Here is a 15,884-nt window from a genome sequence, read left to right as displayed (position 1 = left end):
GTCCTACGGTGGCCGGGAGAAACCAAACCGGTCGCACGGCTACCCATGTGTAGTCTGTTATCATCATACTGACACGGTAGCCTTAAAAATACTCATTTTTTTCATTAATTTAATTATACCAGTAACCTAAAATGGGCTCCACTACAAACGGCAAAAGGGACGAAGACTGTTTATTCCTGGAGCATGTTTTGGATAAGCTTTATGACTTTGGTAAGTGTCGTTAGCTAGTTGGCTAATGTTAGCTTTCATAGCAACTTTAAGAGGCTGCTGTTGTGCTTGTAATTTTGCTGTACACTGTAAATGCAGGTTCATTTTAAGTAAAATTGCCTAAATACATAGATTAAATATATAGATGAATATTTCCTCTTCTTTAAAGTCGTATCTTCAGTTGCCTCGAATTTAGGTTCACCTAGCAGTCCTGAAATACATTCTACCTCCACAAAGATTAGATTCCTCCGTTTTCTTGAAGCTGCTTTAGAGAAGGGTTTGTGTAACAATTTGGTGATCTACGAGCAAACGCTCACACCAGCTGTTTCTGTTGTTTTTTTTTCCCACCTCATTTGTATCAATGAGTAGAGGCTAAACCAAAACACTTCCTTGTTGTACAATACAACACAGTTCAGTGGCACCACAATCTGTAGCTAAGAAGAAGAATGTTTTTCATTTGAATCAAGTAAATCATGTTCCCAAAATGTTCCAGGGACTGGAATCAGATTTTAATGTTCACATTGTTGATTCGTTATGCAGGAGCAGCACCAAAAAGGAAATCTCAGAAGAAGAAAAAACGAAAAAGATGTGAAGAAGAGGAGGAAGAAGAGGGAGATATCTGCAGTAATACTGAAGACCACAGAGAAGAACATGACGGGACTGAACACCAGCAACCAAAAAGTGAGCAAACAGGTAGTCAGTCTTGTTCTTGCACTTTCGTGACTTTTGCACTCCTCTGTTTTTTGTTTCTAAGAGCCCTGTAATGTTAAATTTCTCCTTTGTGAGATTAATAAAGTCTATCTTATCTTATCTTATCTTATCTTATCTTATCTTATCTTATCTTATCTTATCTTATCTTATCTTATCTTATCTTGTGTCCCTCATTTAGTTTCTAGGAAATATACCAGTACTCCCCATGTACAGCGTTTACCATCGTCCACCTTTAATTCTCTCTCCTTTGCTATTGATGTAATTTATTATGTCTTCTTCAGGTCCAACCAATCAGCAGAAGAACCAGGTGGAAGTTGTCACATTTCAAGACCCCACAAAGAAACTCAAAACTAAGCTGACGCCAGCCTCTAATAAAATCTCTGTAAGTCTTTGCTACTTTAGCTCACTCTCTACACTCTAGACATCCAAAAAAGCACATCCTATCAAGGACTGCTTAGACTTATGATCTAGAAAAGGGGGAAATATCCTGTTCTGAGGTGCATTTACTGTGCATTTTCTTTCCCTAGTAGAGGAAGAAATCTAAGAATAGCATTTCAAAAAATGCATCAGTAATAGGAAACTCAAGGATCTTGTCTGTCTGACCATGTGTACTTATTAGGACAAGGTTAAGATAAGTGATTATATTTTGTACTGCACCTTTTTCATTCCGTTGTAATTTGAAATTGTCCTTGTGATTGCTTTATTGACGCTACTTCAAGACACAAGGTCTCTCTCATCAACACTTCAATGAGCTTCTTCTTCTCATTAGAATGAAAAACATTATGCTGCTCTTCACATCTGTGCTGTTCAGGCTGTGGAGTCAGAGTTTGTCCGTGACACTGGAAGTACGTTGGAAACGGATAGCCTAGTGGCCAGTAAGAGCAGCAGGAAGGATTGCAGCCAACAAAACGCATTTCATTGTTCATTTGTTTTAAGACAGATTTAGAATATGGTGCACTTCACATTTTTGAGCCAGAGTTTTATACCACAGGTTATAATGAATAATCCAAAATCTACCATAATACTTCAGGTTACCTGTCTGAAAGCATCAGTTAGGACCAAATTATCATGACACATGAGGTGACCAGTGATAGTTTTATTCAGAAAGTCTTTCTTGTTTTTGTAAAGCAGAATTATGGCAGTGAGTCAATCTGTTCTCCACTGAAAAGTCCTGAAATGTACATTGCATTGATTCGTCTTTACTGAACATGTATGTTTGCGCTACATTTTATGTGGTATGCAATCAGTCATATTCTGTGATAAATGATCAAGAATTCTTCATAGCATTATAGGTTTCGTTTTGGCTTAAAATATATTGATTTCACTAAATACTAACCCTTCTTGGCCAAATACAAACAGGAGATAATGAAAGAAGTGGATTATATTTAGCAAGAAGTGCAGCAATTTCCCCTTTCCTCTGTGAGGCAACAGATTTAATAGGAAATGTGGCCTTTAACTCAGTTACAATTGAAACTGTCAGAGTTAATTTTACGACAAGCAATTTATTTGTGCAAATGGAGCACCTTTTTCATCTTGGAAACGCTATGAAGCCCGCTGCACGCTACTGTGTGACCTCTAGTCAACCTTCTCTGCTGTGCTCCTCTTGTCACCACTGATTCACGTCACGTTCCTTCTCCTCTTGTATTTATTGCCTTTGGGTCTCGGTTGTCGTCACTTCAAGGCCCTTCAGATAACAGAGAAGAAGCAAAGCGACCAACCAGAAGAACTCAGTTTGGAAAAGGTGACGATTTTATCACAGTTTATTTTATTGCTACCTCACTATGTGGGAGTTTGTGATTCTCTGTGCGACTGTCCACTGTTCCGTCCTGAATAAAAACAAGTTACCACACATTTATTCCACTACCTCTGTGATGTCTTTGGCCTTAATTGTTTTTGTGCATGTCGACATCAGGCTCGTCTGGAGGTTCATCGGTTTGGAATCACAGGCTATAAGAAGGAGCAGCAGCGAGTTTTTGAACAGGACAGAGCAGTCATGCTTGGAGCCCGAGTAAGAAAACGACTTTCCTTAGAATCCTACTGCTAGATTCTTCTGTAGAAAAGCCTCCATGTTAGCCATCTAACCAATTAACTAACTATTGTCTCGTAATCAGCCTCCTAAGAAGGACTATGTCAACTACAAGGTGCTTCAACAGCAAATCAAAGAGAAAAAGCAGAAAGCAAAGGAAGAGGTTCAGCCGGTAAGAACTGCACTTTCTATCGGTGTTCCAGTTTTTCTTTTTAGCAGATGCATTTTGTTTTTTGGTGTTATTATATAACGGGCATCATTTGTCTCTGTAGGACTTGCAGAAAAAGAAGAAGCAGAATAATCAGAGGTGTGTGATTCAGCCCTTTCAGGATGTCCTCCAAGATTTGATAAGTTGAAAAACTAATCTGCAAGGCTCACAGTACAGTAGTGTAAACAATATAAAACCAACATTTCATTTGAAAAACAGACAGAAACCAAATTTTCATCTTCATGCATCTCTTTGAATTAGTATATTATTAAAAAATAGTGCAGAATTTTTATATATAGATCATCTTGAAGCACAAAATAAATCAAAATCTTAACAGAAAATATGGCAGACACATGTGGACGCATTGTATTTTTTTTACAATCTGTGTATATTTTGTGCATCTCCACAGAGACAAAAAGAAGAAGGTGCCCTCTGGTTCTGGCTCAGCCCTGTCCGGTCAGGTGGGCCGCTTCAAGAATGGCATGCTGATCCTCAGCTCCAAGGAAATCCAGAAAATCAAAGGCAACAAGAGAGGAAAATAGGTGTGTTTTTGGTTGTTCTTGCATTTCGACCAAATTACCAAAAAAAGGGCTAAAAGATGTTTTCTATCGACAGAACACTCACTGGTCTTCCCTCTGGGCTTTAGTCTCATATTGTTCCCCTTTTCAGCAAATGAATGAAAATTTTTAGAATGTGACTATCATATTTTCAGCTCAAAGTACTGCAAAAAGTGGTTCATTTCAAGCTGGTTTTAGCCTTGTGCTAAACAGGTTGTTCCAGCATCTAGCTTCAAATAAAACTGACCTGCTGTCCACTCCCCTTTAAGGAAGAAGACTCTCTCTGTCTGGGCATGACCGTTGGTAGCACGGCAGCTGACAGATGTGAATGAGTGTTTGGGACCAGGATTTTCTCTCTGAGTGATAATTTTATATGGAAACGTGACAATAGAAACAAGAAAGAAAAACATTAAATGAGAAAGTGTGTCTAAACGTTTGATAGTATATGTAAACGAAAAAGCTTTCTTGGGAGTTCTGACGCGTTAGAATGCAGTATATGTGAGCACAGAGGGCAGAAAAGAAGTAAACAGATGTAAACACCTGCTGAGCTTAGCTAAAACTGAAGCACACCAGGCTTTGGAAGTTGAATACGTAAAGGGTAAGAGCTGTGGATAAATATCAAGTAGTAAGATAAAGGGGACTGAATATGGTTTTGAAAGGTCCTTTTAAGTGTCATATTTGAAATGTGTGATCCTGTGCTTTGTGCGTTTGTAGGTGACAGATTAAATCCAACAGATTGGAGAACATCAGCAGACCAGAGTGACTCAGCTTACTGCGGCGTGGTTCACAGCCAAAAGACGAGGAAATGGACAAACTGCTGCTTTCCTGATGATATGTCAGAGGTCCGCAGTGAAAGATGGGATGGTGTTACTAGTGGCTGCTGAGTCAGAAATCCAATTTATCGATCATCCGAATGGTCCCTGAAGGTGCAGCGTGGTGGGCCGGTAACGCACAAGACTGAAGACTGTCAGATCTATTCCATCACAGTTAATTTATTTTTGTTTTTATAAATGACCAAAAAAGGAGACATTTGCGTTTTGTTGTGTTTTACACTCTGAAGTTTTCAAAATTATGCAGGTACGATGCATTTCTCATATACAAACAATGTAGTCGTACAAAACTTTTACATTGGCAAGAAGGGATGAGATCATAGCGAGACAGATGGGGGGAATTAAACAAAAAAAGTACACACAACTAAAGACTTGGCAGAAGTTTTCATGAAGAAACACACATATGAACACTCTGAGAAAGTAGAAAGCAGAACGATCTTCACATTTTTTTCTGTATAAACTCTAATTTACACAGCTTCTCAACAACACCAAGAAGCTGCGTCCTAGATGTAAACATTGCGAAGTCTTCACAGAAAAGAAATGTTCCCGTTTCTGTTAAAGGGCAAACATGAACGTTGACAGATTTTGCGAGACGACGATGAAACGGTCTGGCAGTGTGCGGCTGGGTGAGGTCACAAATTCTCACGCCGTTTTCTTAAAGCAGCTTATTGTGTTATTTACATGTTTCAAAAAGAAGAGCATGAGGAAATATGAAGCTTATCTGCAGCACATCGCACATATTTCAAGCTGTAAGCATATCGTTTTGTTTTGAGGTGTTTTTGTAGACGGCAAACCTTTTTTTTTTTTTTTAAACCTGCAAACCGTGACCACAGACTGTATATATTATCAGTAGCCATTCAACTTTTATACTGAACAAATCGCAGAGGGCAATATACAAAAGAAATAAATATATCTACATAGTTTATAGAGTAAATAAATTCATTTTTCCTCTGCTGTTTTTTTCCTTAAAATTAAATAGCAAACAACAGCAGTGACATGCTTTTTTCCCAGCACCATATCTTGACGTTAAATTAATAAAATATGTCACATTCATGGGTGGGTAAGTGTGGGGTAAAGGGTCATGCCATACAAGCACTCTTACAAAACCACATCTAGACAGGAGTGACTGCAACGTGACTCATTTTCAGTGCGACTTTTGTTTGTATCTGTCGCAAAGTGTTAATTCTAAAGTATTTTTAGAGAGGAAAAGAAAAGATGTAACCCAGTTTTACCTGATACCGTCTGACTTCCTAAACCTTTGCGACACTGTGAATCTCAGCGCCTCACTAAAAGCTTTTACTCCCTCCAGTCACAATTTCCTCAGTGGCATTTTGACATCAGCACAGCCCGCAGACATGTAACCCCAAATCATTCTGACTTTCAGAAGGGAAGAAAATATCGGTTCCCCTGGTTACGTGATAGATGTTGGAGTCTGCTCATTGGCCTGAAATCTATTCCTGGTTATAGCAAAGTCAACCTCAGGGCAGGGTTCTCTTCTGATTTGCGAGGTGGGAGAACGGTCAGAGCAAAGCAGCCAGAAAGCCGTCGTTGATGCAAATGTAGCCCTTAGGTGGAAGCTGGCACACCAGGAAAAAAAATCCCCTTTGGCAGATAGGTAGATGTTTGCTTCCTGGGTCTGAGGAAAGCGGTTTAAACTTTGACTTTTACATAAATGTTGCATTGGTGTCATACAGGAGAGATGTTAAATGTAAATGCTAGTGGAAAGCATTGCCTGACAAAACTTGGTAGATCTTATACAACTGAAATGTAAATAAAATCATTTTTATTAAGGTTTTATTGTCATGGTTTACTGTTAGCTTTAGTTAATCTGCAATTCTTGCTTTGTTGGCTGCTCAGGCGGGCTGAAACAAACCTGAGTTGATCTGGTGAACGTTTTAGCGAACAGTTGCTCATTTACAAGCGGACACGGAGGAACATTCATGCTAAGTTGTACCTATCACCGCAGGAGGCCTGTACTACAAAGCAGGGTTTAAGGTTAGCGAGGCAGCTTTAGGTTTTATCTCTGGCTTTTCAGGGCTATGACTCTTGTTTACTTCTTACCAGGCTACATCACCATAGTAACTTACCGCAGACATGCTGTTCAAGGTAACAGCTCAATGCGTATAAACACTACTGAGCAAACAATTTTTTTGTGAAAGGGAATCATTCTTGCAAAATTCCTTGGAGCTCAGCACACAGATAGCGAGAGGGTCTCTGAGGAGTTTTCAAAGACATTTCATCCTTCTGTGTCTTTGTTTAGGGATATAGCGCCAAACCAACGGCATAAAAGCGCTAAAACCTTGTGCTTGTTAATATGTCAGCAAGACAACCTCTTGGTATGAATCATGTTTTGGCATTTGTTCTTTATTTGCTTCCAGAGCACTTTAACATCGTCACGGTTGCAGCTGAAAGCATGAGGATGAAACAGGTTTACACGCCATATGAATGAGATTCAAATGAAGATAGATGAAGTGATTTGCAATACTTCACACAAAAAATAGTTTGATTTCCACGACTTGATTATTTCTTTAATTTGTCATTTTTTGATTAACATAAAGGGATTATATCTGTACATTTCTTGTACAGTCTTGTGATGCAAAAATCTTAAATCCTGAATAAGAAAGCCTCCTCTAATCAACATATGCACTCATATCTACTCGTATCTCAGTGATATTGGGTGTCTGCAGTTTTTGTCAGCTTTCCTTCCTGCTTTGTCTGCAGCAGCTTTGTTGCTTTAAGTCTGCTTTGTGTTTTTATTGGTTTAAGATTAAAGTTTGTTCTTATGAGAAATATGCAGCTCTTGACCTGTTGATGTCTGGTTTTCTGGAGAAAACACAAAGTTTGTATGTAAACGTGCTCAAAGCTAGAATCAGAAACCCTGGGTTGATTTGACAATATTATATATAACCACTTATCCGGGCTGTGGTCGTCAGGTTTTGTGAAGCCAGATAAAAGATATTTTGTGTACGTTGAACTTGCTTTGTAGTGCAGGTCTCACATGATATTTACTGCTGTTTCAGGTCTGTTTTTGGCCTCCAACCCAAAATATTCATCTTATTGACGGTAAAAAGAAGTCCTGTGTTCACTGGCTAGTTGCTGACTTGGTCTGGTTGCTACTTCGTGGTAAATGGGTAGCTTTTCTTCCTGAAAATGGCGGTCTGCTAGAGCCCAAAACAACACTGTGAGAAAATAGTTCAATCTGGGGCCAAATCTGAAAGACACTAAAATGCTGAGACAAACTAGAACCTCGAGATGAATCTCCTTGACACCTTTTACATGGCAACAATAACATTTGCCATATTGTCATTACAAGGCTACTGATTATGGCTGCCTTAAGATAACCTTTCCCATGTAATCTGAACACAGCATCAGGTGCAAAAAGTAAGTTTTAAGCTCGTCAGGCTTGTTGCACACTTGTTTGCCATTCTGCTATGCAAATATAAAGAATGTAACATTCTTGGTAATGGCTTTGACAGATGAATGAATGCATAATTCCGTCTCCTCCTGAAAAACCTTAATTCATTTTCTGCTGTAGCTTTTTTTCTTCCATTAAAAAGAAGAAACCAGGACTGGTAAGTAAAATAAAACTGAATTTAAAGATATTTCTTTACAACTCTAGAGCTCTACTCATAACTAAATTACTTTAAAATAGGTGTTGTATTGAAAATAGACCTGATTACTTCCTGTAAGAAATATCAGCAGTTCTTGACTGTAGTACTTCTGTTCATTCATATATGTAAAAGAATAAGAGTGTGGGAAGTAAAATATAAGTCCTATACTAATATGTCAACATATATAAAAACCTTTCAATCCAAACAACTGCTTTTCTACGTCCCTGATTAAATGTAGTATAATGAGATGAGTTATAGCAAGAGAAAGTTTAAAAAGTCAGAAGCCAAAGATATGAAAACAGTTCTAGTGTAATAAGCATCAGCAGGATTGTGTTGAGAAATGCCTCAATCCTGTTCTTGCCACCAGTGAACAGCAGGGGGCGAGCTGTCATAGCAGTTGGCTTTAACATCACTCATTGCAAAGACAATAAAACAGTACACTATTTACAATACAGCTTCAGATAGTTTGTAAACTTGTTTGACGCTTAATCCATGCTTAATATCACACGTCATAATCATAACTCACATATCAGTATTTACAGCGGATTTCCATTCACACATGAACCACATCTTTGTACGGCAGGTCAGTCTATGCTTCTAATAGTGTGCCTCACACCGGGAATGGGAATATTTCAGTTGGGATGAAATCTAGCTTTAAATCAATTTAAAAATGAGCTCCTCCATTCTCTGCTAAATTATGTGATAAAGCATACACAGGCCATTTACGTTACATATATGCATGTCAAAACATCATCTGAAGTCACAGTGGTCTGGCTGAAGCTACTGCCCTCTACAGGCTGCCGTATCAATCCCTGATGAGAAAAGCAGCGGGAAACGTAGCTTTACCTGATGCGACTTTTGAAGATCACTTTCAGTCTGAGACATTAAAGATGCCTGAAAGCATCTGTGATTCTACAGAGAGACAGAGATGAGCGCAGAATGAAATTACAATGAGACAACCGCCGTTTTGTCATCTACTTTTGATGGATTACAGTAGCTACTGGCCTCGCACAACATAACAGTGAGGTTTGGCTCCATTCCCATTTCATTTCAGCAGTTTTCTGACAATCATCCCTCAAAATGAAAACAATTCTTTGAGTCTACAGAGCAGGGGTGAAAGTAAGCCGAACGGTCCAGAACTGCGTACCGGCAAAAGATCTGGTGGCGAAACGCAGTTCCGGGAAAAGATCTGCTGGCGGTGCGCTGCTCTTCCACCGGTATCTATGGGTACGCCGGTACGCCGGTACGCCGCCCGGCCTGCCTGCTATCCATAGATATCGACCGGAGTTCACTCAGCAGTACGTGAGTGCGCATGTGTGTCTACTTCCGTAACACAGCGATTGTTATGGCCAGTAGCAGCCAATAGCAAATAGGTGCGCTTGATTTATTGCACTGGGACGAGCAATAAATTCCACGTGAAATTCCACACGTTCTTGTGATTGGCTGAAAAACTTTCAACAGGATTTACAATGGTTAACAATGGGCTGGTTAACAATGGGGTGAAAGTACGCCGGAACGGTCCGGAACTATTACTAATAGTTCCGGCAAGAATTTAAAACTACTTTCACCCCTGCTACAGAGTCTGGGTGAGGCTGCAGGAAATATTGCTTCAGGCAAAACACCAGCTTGGTTCCTTTCAACGGAACAATTTGTTTTGCAGTTTTGGCAACTGCATTAACACATGCCCCCCAGGATGTATTTAAACACTGCAGCTATATTTCCTCCTATTAAACTTTACTCCCTTGTGCAACATTGTCAAATATATGAAATTCTACTGTATTCAAAAAAAGTTTACAAAAATGCCAAATATGTCGGGCTAAATTTGGGAGAAGTGTGCTGCAGCATGATTCAACCTTAGGGTTGAATAGTTCACTCATGAGGAGGGAACATATAATGACACTCAAGCAGAATTTAAGAACCTCACAGCTAATTGAGGGACATTATTTGAAAAAAAAAAATCCTACACCATTTTTCTGACTTCATTCGTTTATGTTGAGATGTCGAATTTAGTTGTTTTCAAGGCAAATTAGTGAAAATGATTGGAAGGAAAGGTCATCCCTATGCAAACTGGAGGGGCTTAACCAGGACCAGAACTTTGCTGCATCTGTCTACTAAGTTATTACCTGGGAAGGTTTGATGCCTGTCAGTTTCTATGTGTGCAGCTTTAACCACATATGTTTGCACAGTTCTTCAACATGCACAGGACTTTTTCCGCTGCAGGCTGCAGCTTCATATTTAATGATCAGATGTGGAATGTTAAGACTGGTCTTCATCTTTTCATCTAGATGTCAGTAAGTCAGCAAAGAAGGGCGCTTTCCAAAATGCCAACTATTCTTTAGAGCATTTTCCAAGCTTGAAAGTTTGCTTTTCTCTTCTGGTCTCTAGGAAATCTCCACTTTTTATTCCTTCAGACACATGTAGTGGAAATAAACTGCAATGCTACAACATGGTCTGCCATATTCATTCTATTTTAAAGAGACTCTCTGATAAATATCACAATTTTTACCTCGGTGATATGTCCATATGGTGTTATTTATATACTAAAATATATATGTGGGAAATATTCAATTCATTTCTTTACTTGTTTACTATTACAACTTGCTTTTATGCTCACACTGCAGTAGCAGAGGGTTGGTTGGAGAGAGAGGACAGGACTTCATTCTGCTGCATGTTCTACTGGAAAGCATCAGTGCAGTGTTACATCTGAGCGATTTTAAGACAGAAAGAGAACTACTATCATGAACAAAATGGTCCTTCACTTCAGCCTAGTTGGTTTGTGAGCGACTGTGTTAATTGCAGGAGTGAAGACTGCTGCACAGGAGGCCAGGTCACCTCTCACTCAGTATTCTCTTCTGCTATAAAAGCCAGCAGATCCCCACTCTGTCACACGGTCAGTCTTGCTCCAGCCATCAGTTTATCTTCTGTGGCTGCTGTGATAACTTCTGTTTGCTTTGCCTGCAGTGATCTGCCTCTGTCTCCTTCCTGCTGCTCTGAAAACCTTCTCTGGACTCACTCACTGCAAGGATTCACCTCTGCTAAACCTCTCCCACCATAAGCCCCGCTTGCTGCTTGCAAGTCAAGTCCTTGTTTTCCTGCCTGCTGCAGCCTCAGTCTGTTCTGCTGCTTAGTCCAAGCCCCAGTTATGATCTCCTGTCGGCCCCAGCCTAAAGCCTGTCTCCCCAATCACCCAGACTCTGTTCGTCATTCATGGTTATTGTTTTAATGAATTCCTTGTGGGTACACCATGCCTGGCCTTTTTTGTGACTTTGCACTTGGGTCCCGAGCCTAGCTCCGACAGAAACATTTAAATATGTAACTTTGATACACAGGGATGATTTTTTTCAAGATTTAAGGGTCTTTTAAAAGCTATTGTCATGCAACTTGAAGATAACTCACGCTTAAGACATCTGCCAAGAAGACATGAAAATGAGCGTAACTGGACAGTGACTCCCAGGCTCTGTAGATCTCTCACTCACTGAAAATTGAAATGGAATAAAGCTCAGTCTTTCTTGGTTTGACCTCAAAGGAGTTAACCATTTTGGCAGCCTCATCAATCAATCTTTGCACCACACTGCATGAGATACAGAGTCAATCATAAGGAAATTTTTGCCAGCCTAAGGGCCAGTTTACACGACAACGGTTTTCGGATGAAAGGTAAAGTTTTTGTTGCGTTGCAGCTTCCCATTTACAAAGAAACTACGTTTTAGACAACCTAAAACTAAAACTTTAATACAGCCTCCAGAGCGGAATTTTTCTTAAACGCAACAGCCGCCATCGCTGTGTGAACGAATAGCCAAGGTTTTCAGAGAGAACGCTGACATTACACTCTGCTTTGTTCATGTGCATTACATTTAATTCTATTTGCCATGCACAACTCAGATGACAACAGTAACAAGAACAATACTCAGAGAGCGCAGTACTCCGCCAAAGCTGTTCATTCTCCCATATTGTGCATTGTCAGAAATGCAGCATTTTTTTTTTTATATTAGTTACTGATGATCAGAAATCACAGCAACATAGAATGTGGCCATTTAAGATAGATGTACCCACAAACAAGATGACCTTGCACTGAGCACAGGCATGTGTTATGCATGGGTACATTATATATGGATACCGAATTGCATGACTTAAATATGTAGCGGGCGACGGGAATTGAAGGACGTGGAAACACCCCCACAATTTAATCAATTGTTTCTTGTGTCATTTCCAATGGATAAGTCCCAATAAGTCTACAACGGTGATTTGTAGTAGGATCGCAATCATGGGATCGTCAGCAGGCAGCTGACAAAACGTTCACTTGTTGTTATAGTTAGTGACACAGTGCTGCTATCTCGCAACGATGCGTAAATCCTTAACAAATCTGTGGATCCAGGCTGTAAGCCGCATCACTACCAAAATCTAATGAGGTGGTCTTTGTGTCATTTCTTTTCTTCCCTGGAATTTTCATCCAAATCCGTTCTACTGTGTCTAGCATTGTTACTCCGTGTGCTGCTGAGTTTACTGAATTTATTATTCTTCCTCAGCAAAGTGTGCATTTGTTGCGCTATTACTGTAATAAGGGAAGATGCGTTCAATATATATGGGAAATAATCAGCCCTCCTCTACATTGACGGCTGTACTGCTTCTGGTCTGTGGAGGAACAGATAGAGGTCACATGGGGTGTACCTCTAGTTACATCACCAGCTATGCATACTACAACGTTTTCAGGTCCTTCCAGTGCTCCATTGCAAACGCAGAGTTTTTTTTTTTTTCCATTCCATTGTCGTGTAAACCCAGCAAGGCAAAGGATATACTTTTGTGTTTTCGGGTGAAATGTTTTCATGTAAACCGGGTCTAAGATGGCTGTCAGACTCCTACCCACATAAAGAATCTTTTCTCTATTAAACTAACCGAGAAGGAAAAACAGAAATCAGAGCTATCAGTGCTGTTGGAGCCACAACTGAGATAAAAGTGTGCGGTGAAAGTTTTTAAATATTTCATGAGTGAAACAACCCATGGTGCCACTACACAACTTCTACAAAAGGCTGTTTTCATTCTAGTTTTTAGCTTGCGGGCTGTAAACACACCTGAGAGAGAAGCAGAGCAGCAAGAAGTACTGCTGAATCATTCCTCTCATTTTTTTTTTCATCTTCTAACAGCACCATTTTGTGTAATTTTCTGGTTTCCGTGATTTTCAGCACTGAATTATTCTGCTGCACAGTGTAGAAGTCTTCTGTCAGTGTCATGGTTAATTTGGTCTCAGGCTTTGAGGAGGAATTCCATGCTGTATATTTTAAAGGTAGTGGAATGGTACAAACTGGAATCATAATGATATACATGTTGTTGGTATCCTGGTGTTTCCAGGTAAAAGACTGAGATGTGACTAAAGTATGGTAACCCACAGTAACTCCAGTCATCTCTGCATTTATAGCCAATTGGAACTCACATTTATTCTCTAGCTCAAATATTATGGAGTTGAAGTGCGTCCAAGACAAGGGGCACTTTGAGAAGGATGGGTGAGGGATAAATCCCATCTGACATTGCTGGAAAATGTCCATGTGGGTATGAACTGAGGCTGCATCTGACACTGTTGATTTGTATCCAGGGCACGCTGAGGGGGGAGGAAGGAGCGCTTACTGTTTGATATTCTTTGGCACCTCCAGGCCCGTCAGTAAGGTCACCTAAAGTGGGCAAACACAGCAAACACACAATGAGATCATCAGTGAGGACAGAGATCAGACAGGCGACAGAAAAACCCAGCTGGGACACACACGTGTCTCATATGAATTTTAATTTGGAGAAGACTTGTTTGGACACTTGAGCGTTGGGAACACTCTTGACAGATACTTGAGATCACACACATGATAATGAGTTGGATTTAGGTAACGTTCACTCAGGTTAACACACACTCAATAAGCACTTGAATCAGGGGAATTTAATTGGTGATTGATGTGAGGGTTAGGAATCCAGTGGAGTGGATCTGGCGAAAACATCCTCATTAACATCTTTTGATTCCAGTCACACTTCCAGTCACATCTCTTTCAAGATGGTACACATTCTATTGATGCACCAGCATTATCTTGTAATAATAAACTTTTGCAGCACAGTTCTTTCTCTATTCTATAATACTACTGTTGTATCCATCTGATCTATGCCTGCACTATCTATTCTTACTCCTCTTAAAATTTATTCTTCTAGATTTTTGTGCAGTTTTTTTCAAACTTATTATTGTGCATATGCAATTAACCTTGATTTGCCTGATTGATCCGAGTTGTCTAAACACACAGCTGCAGCAATAACAACAGGCTACTTAAATAGTTATGGTTTCTGTTTTTGGGATAGAAAATTTGAAGTGAGAGTATCATTGACGCAAGCTGGCATTCCCCTGGTTGTACATTTTTGAAGGAGCTATAAGCTTGGGTAATGTGAATTGGAAAAAGTGTGTTGGTGCCTTTGAGAGCTCCCCTTAACTTTACCTCCAAGTTCAGACATCAGAAATGCTACATCCACCAGATGTACTTTACTAACTTGGAAATCAAGGAGCAGTGAATGCTGTAGAGTGTATACCAATCCTGTGACTGAAGTGTGGAATGGCTGATATTCCATGGTACTGTCAGGGCCCTCTCCTCACCCCTCCCCACCTGGCATCCCAAACTAACCCCCTCCCTATGTGTCTCCTGTCTCCCATCCGTCCCTCTTCCTCTGCTTTCCCTCAGCGCGACACCTGAGTGGAGTTCGGCTTCGCAGCCGTCTCCACTCAGGTAATCAATCTCCTCCATGAGTCCCGGGCAGCTGGAAGAAATCACCCTGATTACCCACCTCACAATAAGTACCGGCTCAACACTCCACACCCTGCCAGATTGTTGAAATAGACTTCGCTGTCAGTTCTCTCTCTAGCCTCCAGAAAGTTCATTAAGAATTTTTGACGTTTCTAACGTGCACCTCTCTTACCCTCTTCCAGACCCAGCTGCCCGGAGACCTCCCCACCTGGAACCCTCACTGGAACCCCCCTGAGCCATTCGGCACCGGTCCCCTCCCCACTTGGATCCCCCATTCCGCCTGGACCCCTTCCTTGAACCCCCAACCCGTTTCCCTCCTGGCTGCTGAAGCTGCAGCAGCCAACCGGCTCTCCCTGCCTCCCGGAGCCCCCTCCCGGAACATCACCGGCGAGACGCCGTCTCTGCTCGGCCAATCCGACACCTCGGCCCCCCCGGATCGTCAGAGTGCTACGTCCGTCCTCTCCAAACTCCTCTCCTCCACCGTACTCTAAGCCCTTGACGTCTGGCCGCCAGGGATCCCCCACAGTGATCCGCGACGCTCCGGTCCCGCCCGGACCCCGGACGACCGCCGATCCCCGGCCCCCAGATCCACCCGGCCACATCCTCCCCCCACCTGCATTCCCGTCCCTGCATTCCGGTCCTCATACTCCAGCCATATCCACCCCTGAACAATAAATCCTTTTTCAACTTCTCCGGTTCTGGTAGTAGTGGCTCTCTGTTCGGTCTGAATAAGCTAAGCCGTGACAGGTACAGTCTATAACAGGCTGTGTACAGCAGAGCCTCCGGGTCTGAAAGTGCCTTCAGTCTGCATTCATTCCAACAGCCAGCAGGGGGTGACTCCTCTGGTTGCACAAGAAGTCTGATTGTACAAACATTTATGAAAAATGACTGTACTTCTTGTTTAATTTGTTACTTCACTAAACATTTTCATATTGAGTTTATGGTCTAAGTTGCTAGTTTCAGGATATTTTGAGTA

The 15,884-nt window shown here is 41.0% G+C and overlaps 3 protein-coding genes across 5 annotated transcripts in view; 1 reads left to right on the top strand and 2 right to left on the bottom strand.

Annotated features, from left to right (window-relative positions):
* Positions 1 to 15,884, bottom strand: part of LOC110945556 (moronecidin-like) — a 307,687-nt gene that overhangs the window by 249,246 nt on the left and 42,557 nt on the right. The gene's annotated exons all lie outside the window — the stretch shown is intronic.
* c16h1orf131 (chromosome 16 C1orf131 homolog) lies at positions 9 to 15,599 on the top strand. 3 transcript variants are annotated; one of them, XM_022204148.2, is made up of 9 exons: positions 20 to 210; positions 748 to 888; positions 1,200 to 1,300; positions 2,600 to 2,659; positions 2,831 to 2,926; positions 3,030 to 3,116; positions 3,217 to 3,251; positions 3,562 to 3,694; positions 4,424 to 6,330. In XM_022204148.2, exons 1-8 carry the CDS (start codon positions 132 to 134, stop codon positions 3,692 to 3,694), a joined length of 732 nt encoding a protein of 243 aa, XP_022059840.1. In that variant the 5' UTR covers positions 20 to 131; the 3' UTR covers positions 4,424 to 6,330. The 3 variants fall into 3 exon arrangements, with proteins under 3 accessions (XP_051816935.1, XP_022059840.1, XP_022059839.1); XM_022204147.2 differs by having other exon boundaries at positions 748 to 900; XM_051960975.1 differs by lacking the exons at positions 2,600 to 2,659; positions 2,831 to 2,926; positions 3,030 to 3,116; ... (1 more) ...; positions 3,562 to 3,694; positions 4,424 to 6,330 and adding an exon at positions 15,091 to 15,599 and having other exon boundaries at positions 9 to 210; positions 748 to 900.
* The window catches only part of LOC110957908 (E3 ubiquitin-protein ligase TRIM9), a 94,881-nt gene continuing 83,678 nt past the window's right edge, over positions 4,682 to 15,884 (bottom strand). The window contains exon 11 of the mRNA XM_022204144.2: positions 4,682 to 13,810. Coding sequence (XP_022059836.1) covers positions 13,763 to 13,810 — 48 coding nt within the window. The 3' untranslated portion in view covers positions 4,682 to 13,762. The remainder of the gene's footprint in view (positions 13,811 to 15,884) is intronic.

This window comes from Acanthochromis polyacanthus, chromosome 16 (genome assembly GCF_021347895.1).
Source record: "Acanthochromis polyacanthus isolate Apoly-LR-REF ecotype Palm Island chromosome 16, KAUST_Apoly_ChrSc, whole genome shotgun sequence".
Taxonomy (NCBI): domain Eukaryota; kingdom Metazoa; phylum Chordata; class Actinopteri; family Pomacentridae; genus Acanthochromis; species Acanthochromis polyacanthus.
This window is presented reverse-complemented; position numbering and strand designations above follow the sequence as displayed.

Excerpts from the sequence above, each read along its gene's own strand:
- c16h1orf131 (XM_022204147.2), top strand. The coding sequence starts at position 132 with ATGGGCTCCACTACAAACGGCAAAAGGGACGAAGACTGTTTATTCCTG. Across the intron at positions 2,660-2,830 it reads AAGAACTCAGTTTGGAAAAG|GCTCGTCTGGAGGTTCATCG; the intron begins GTGACGATTTTA and ends TGTCGACATCAG. Across the intron at positions 3,252-3,561 it reads AAGAAGCAGAATAATCAGAG|AGACAAAAAGAAGAAGGTGC; the intron begins GTGTGTGATTCA and ends GCATCTCCACAG.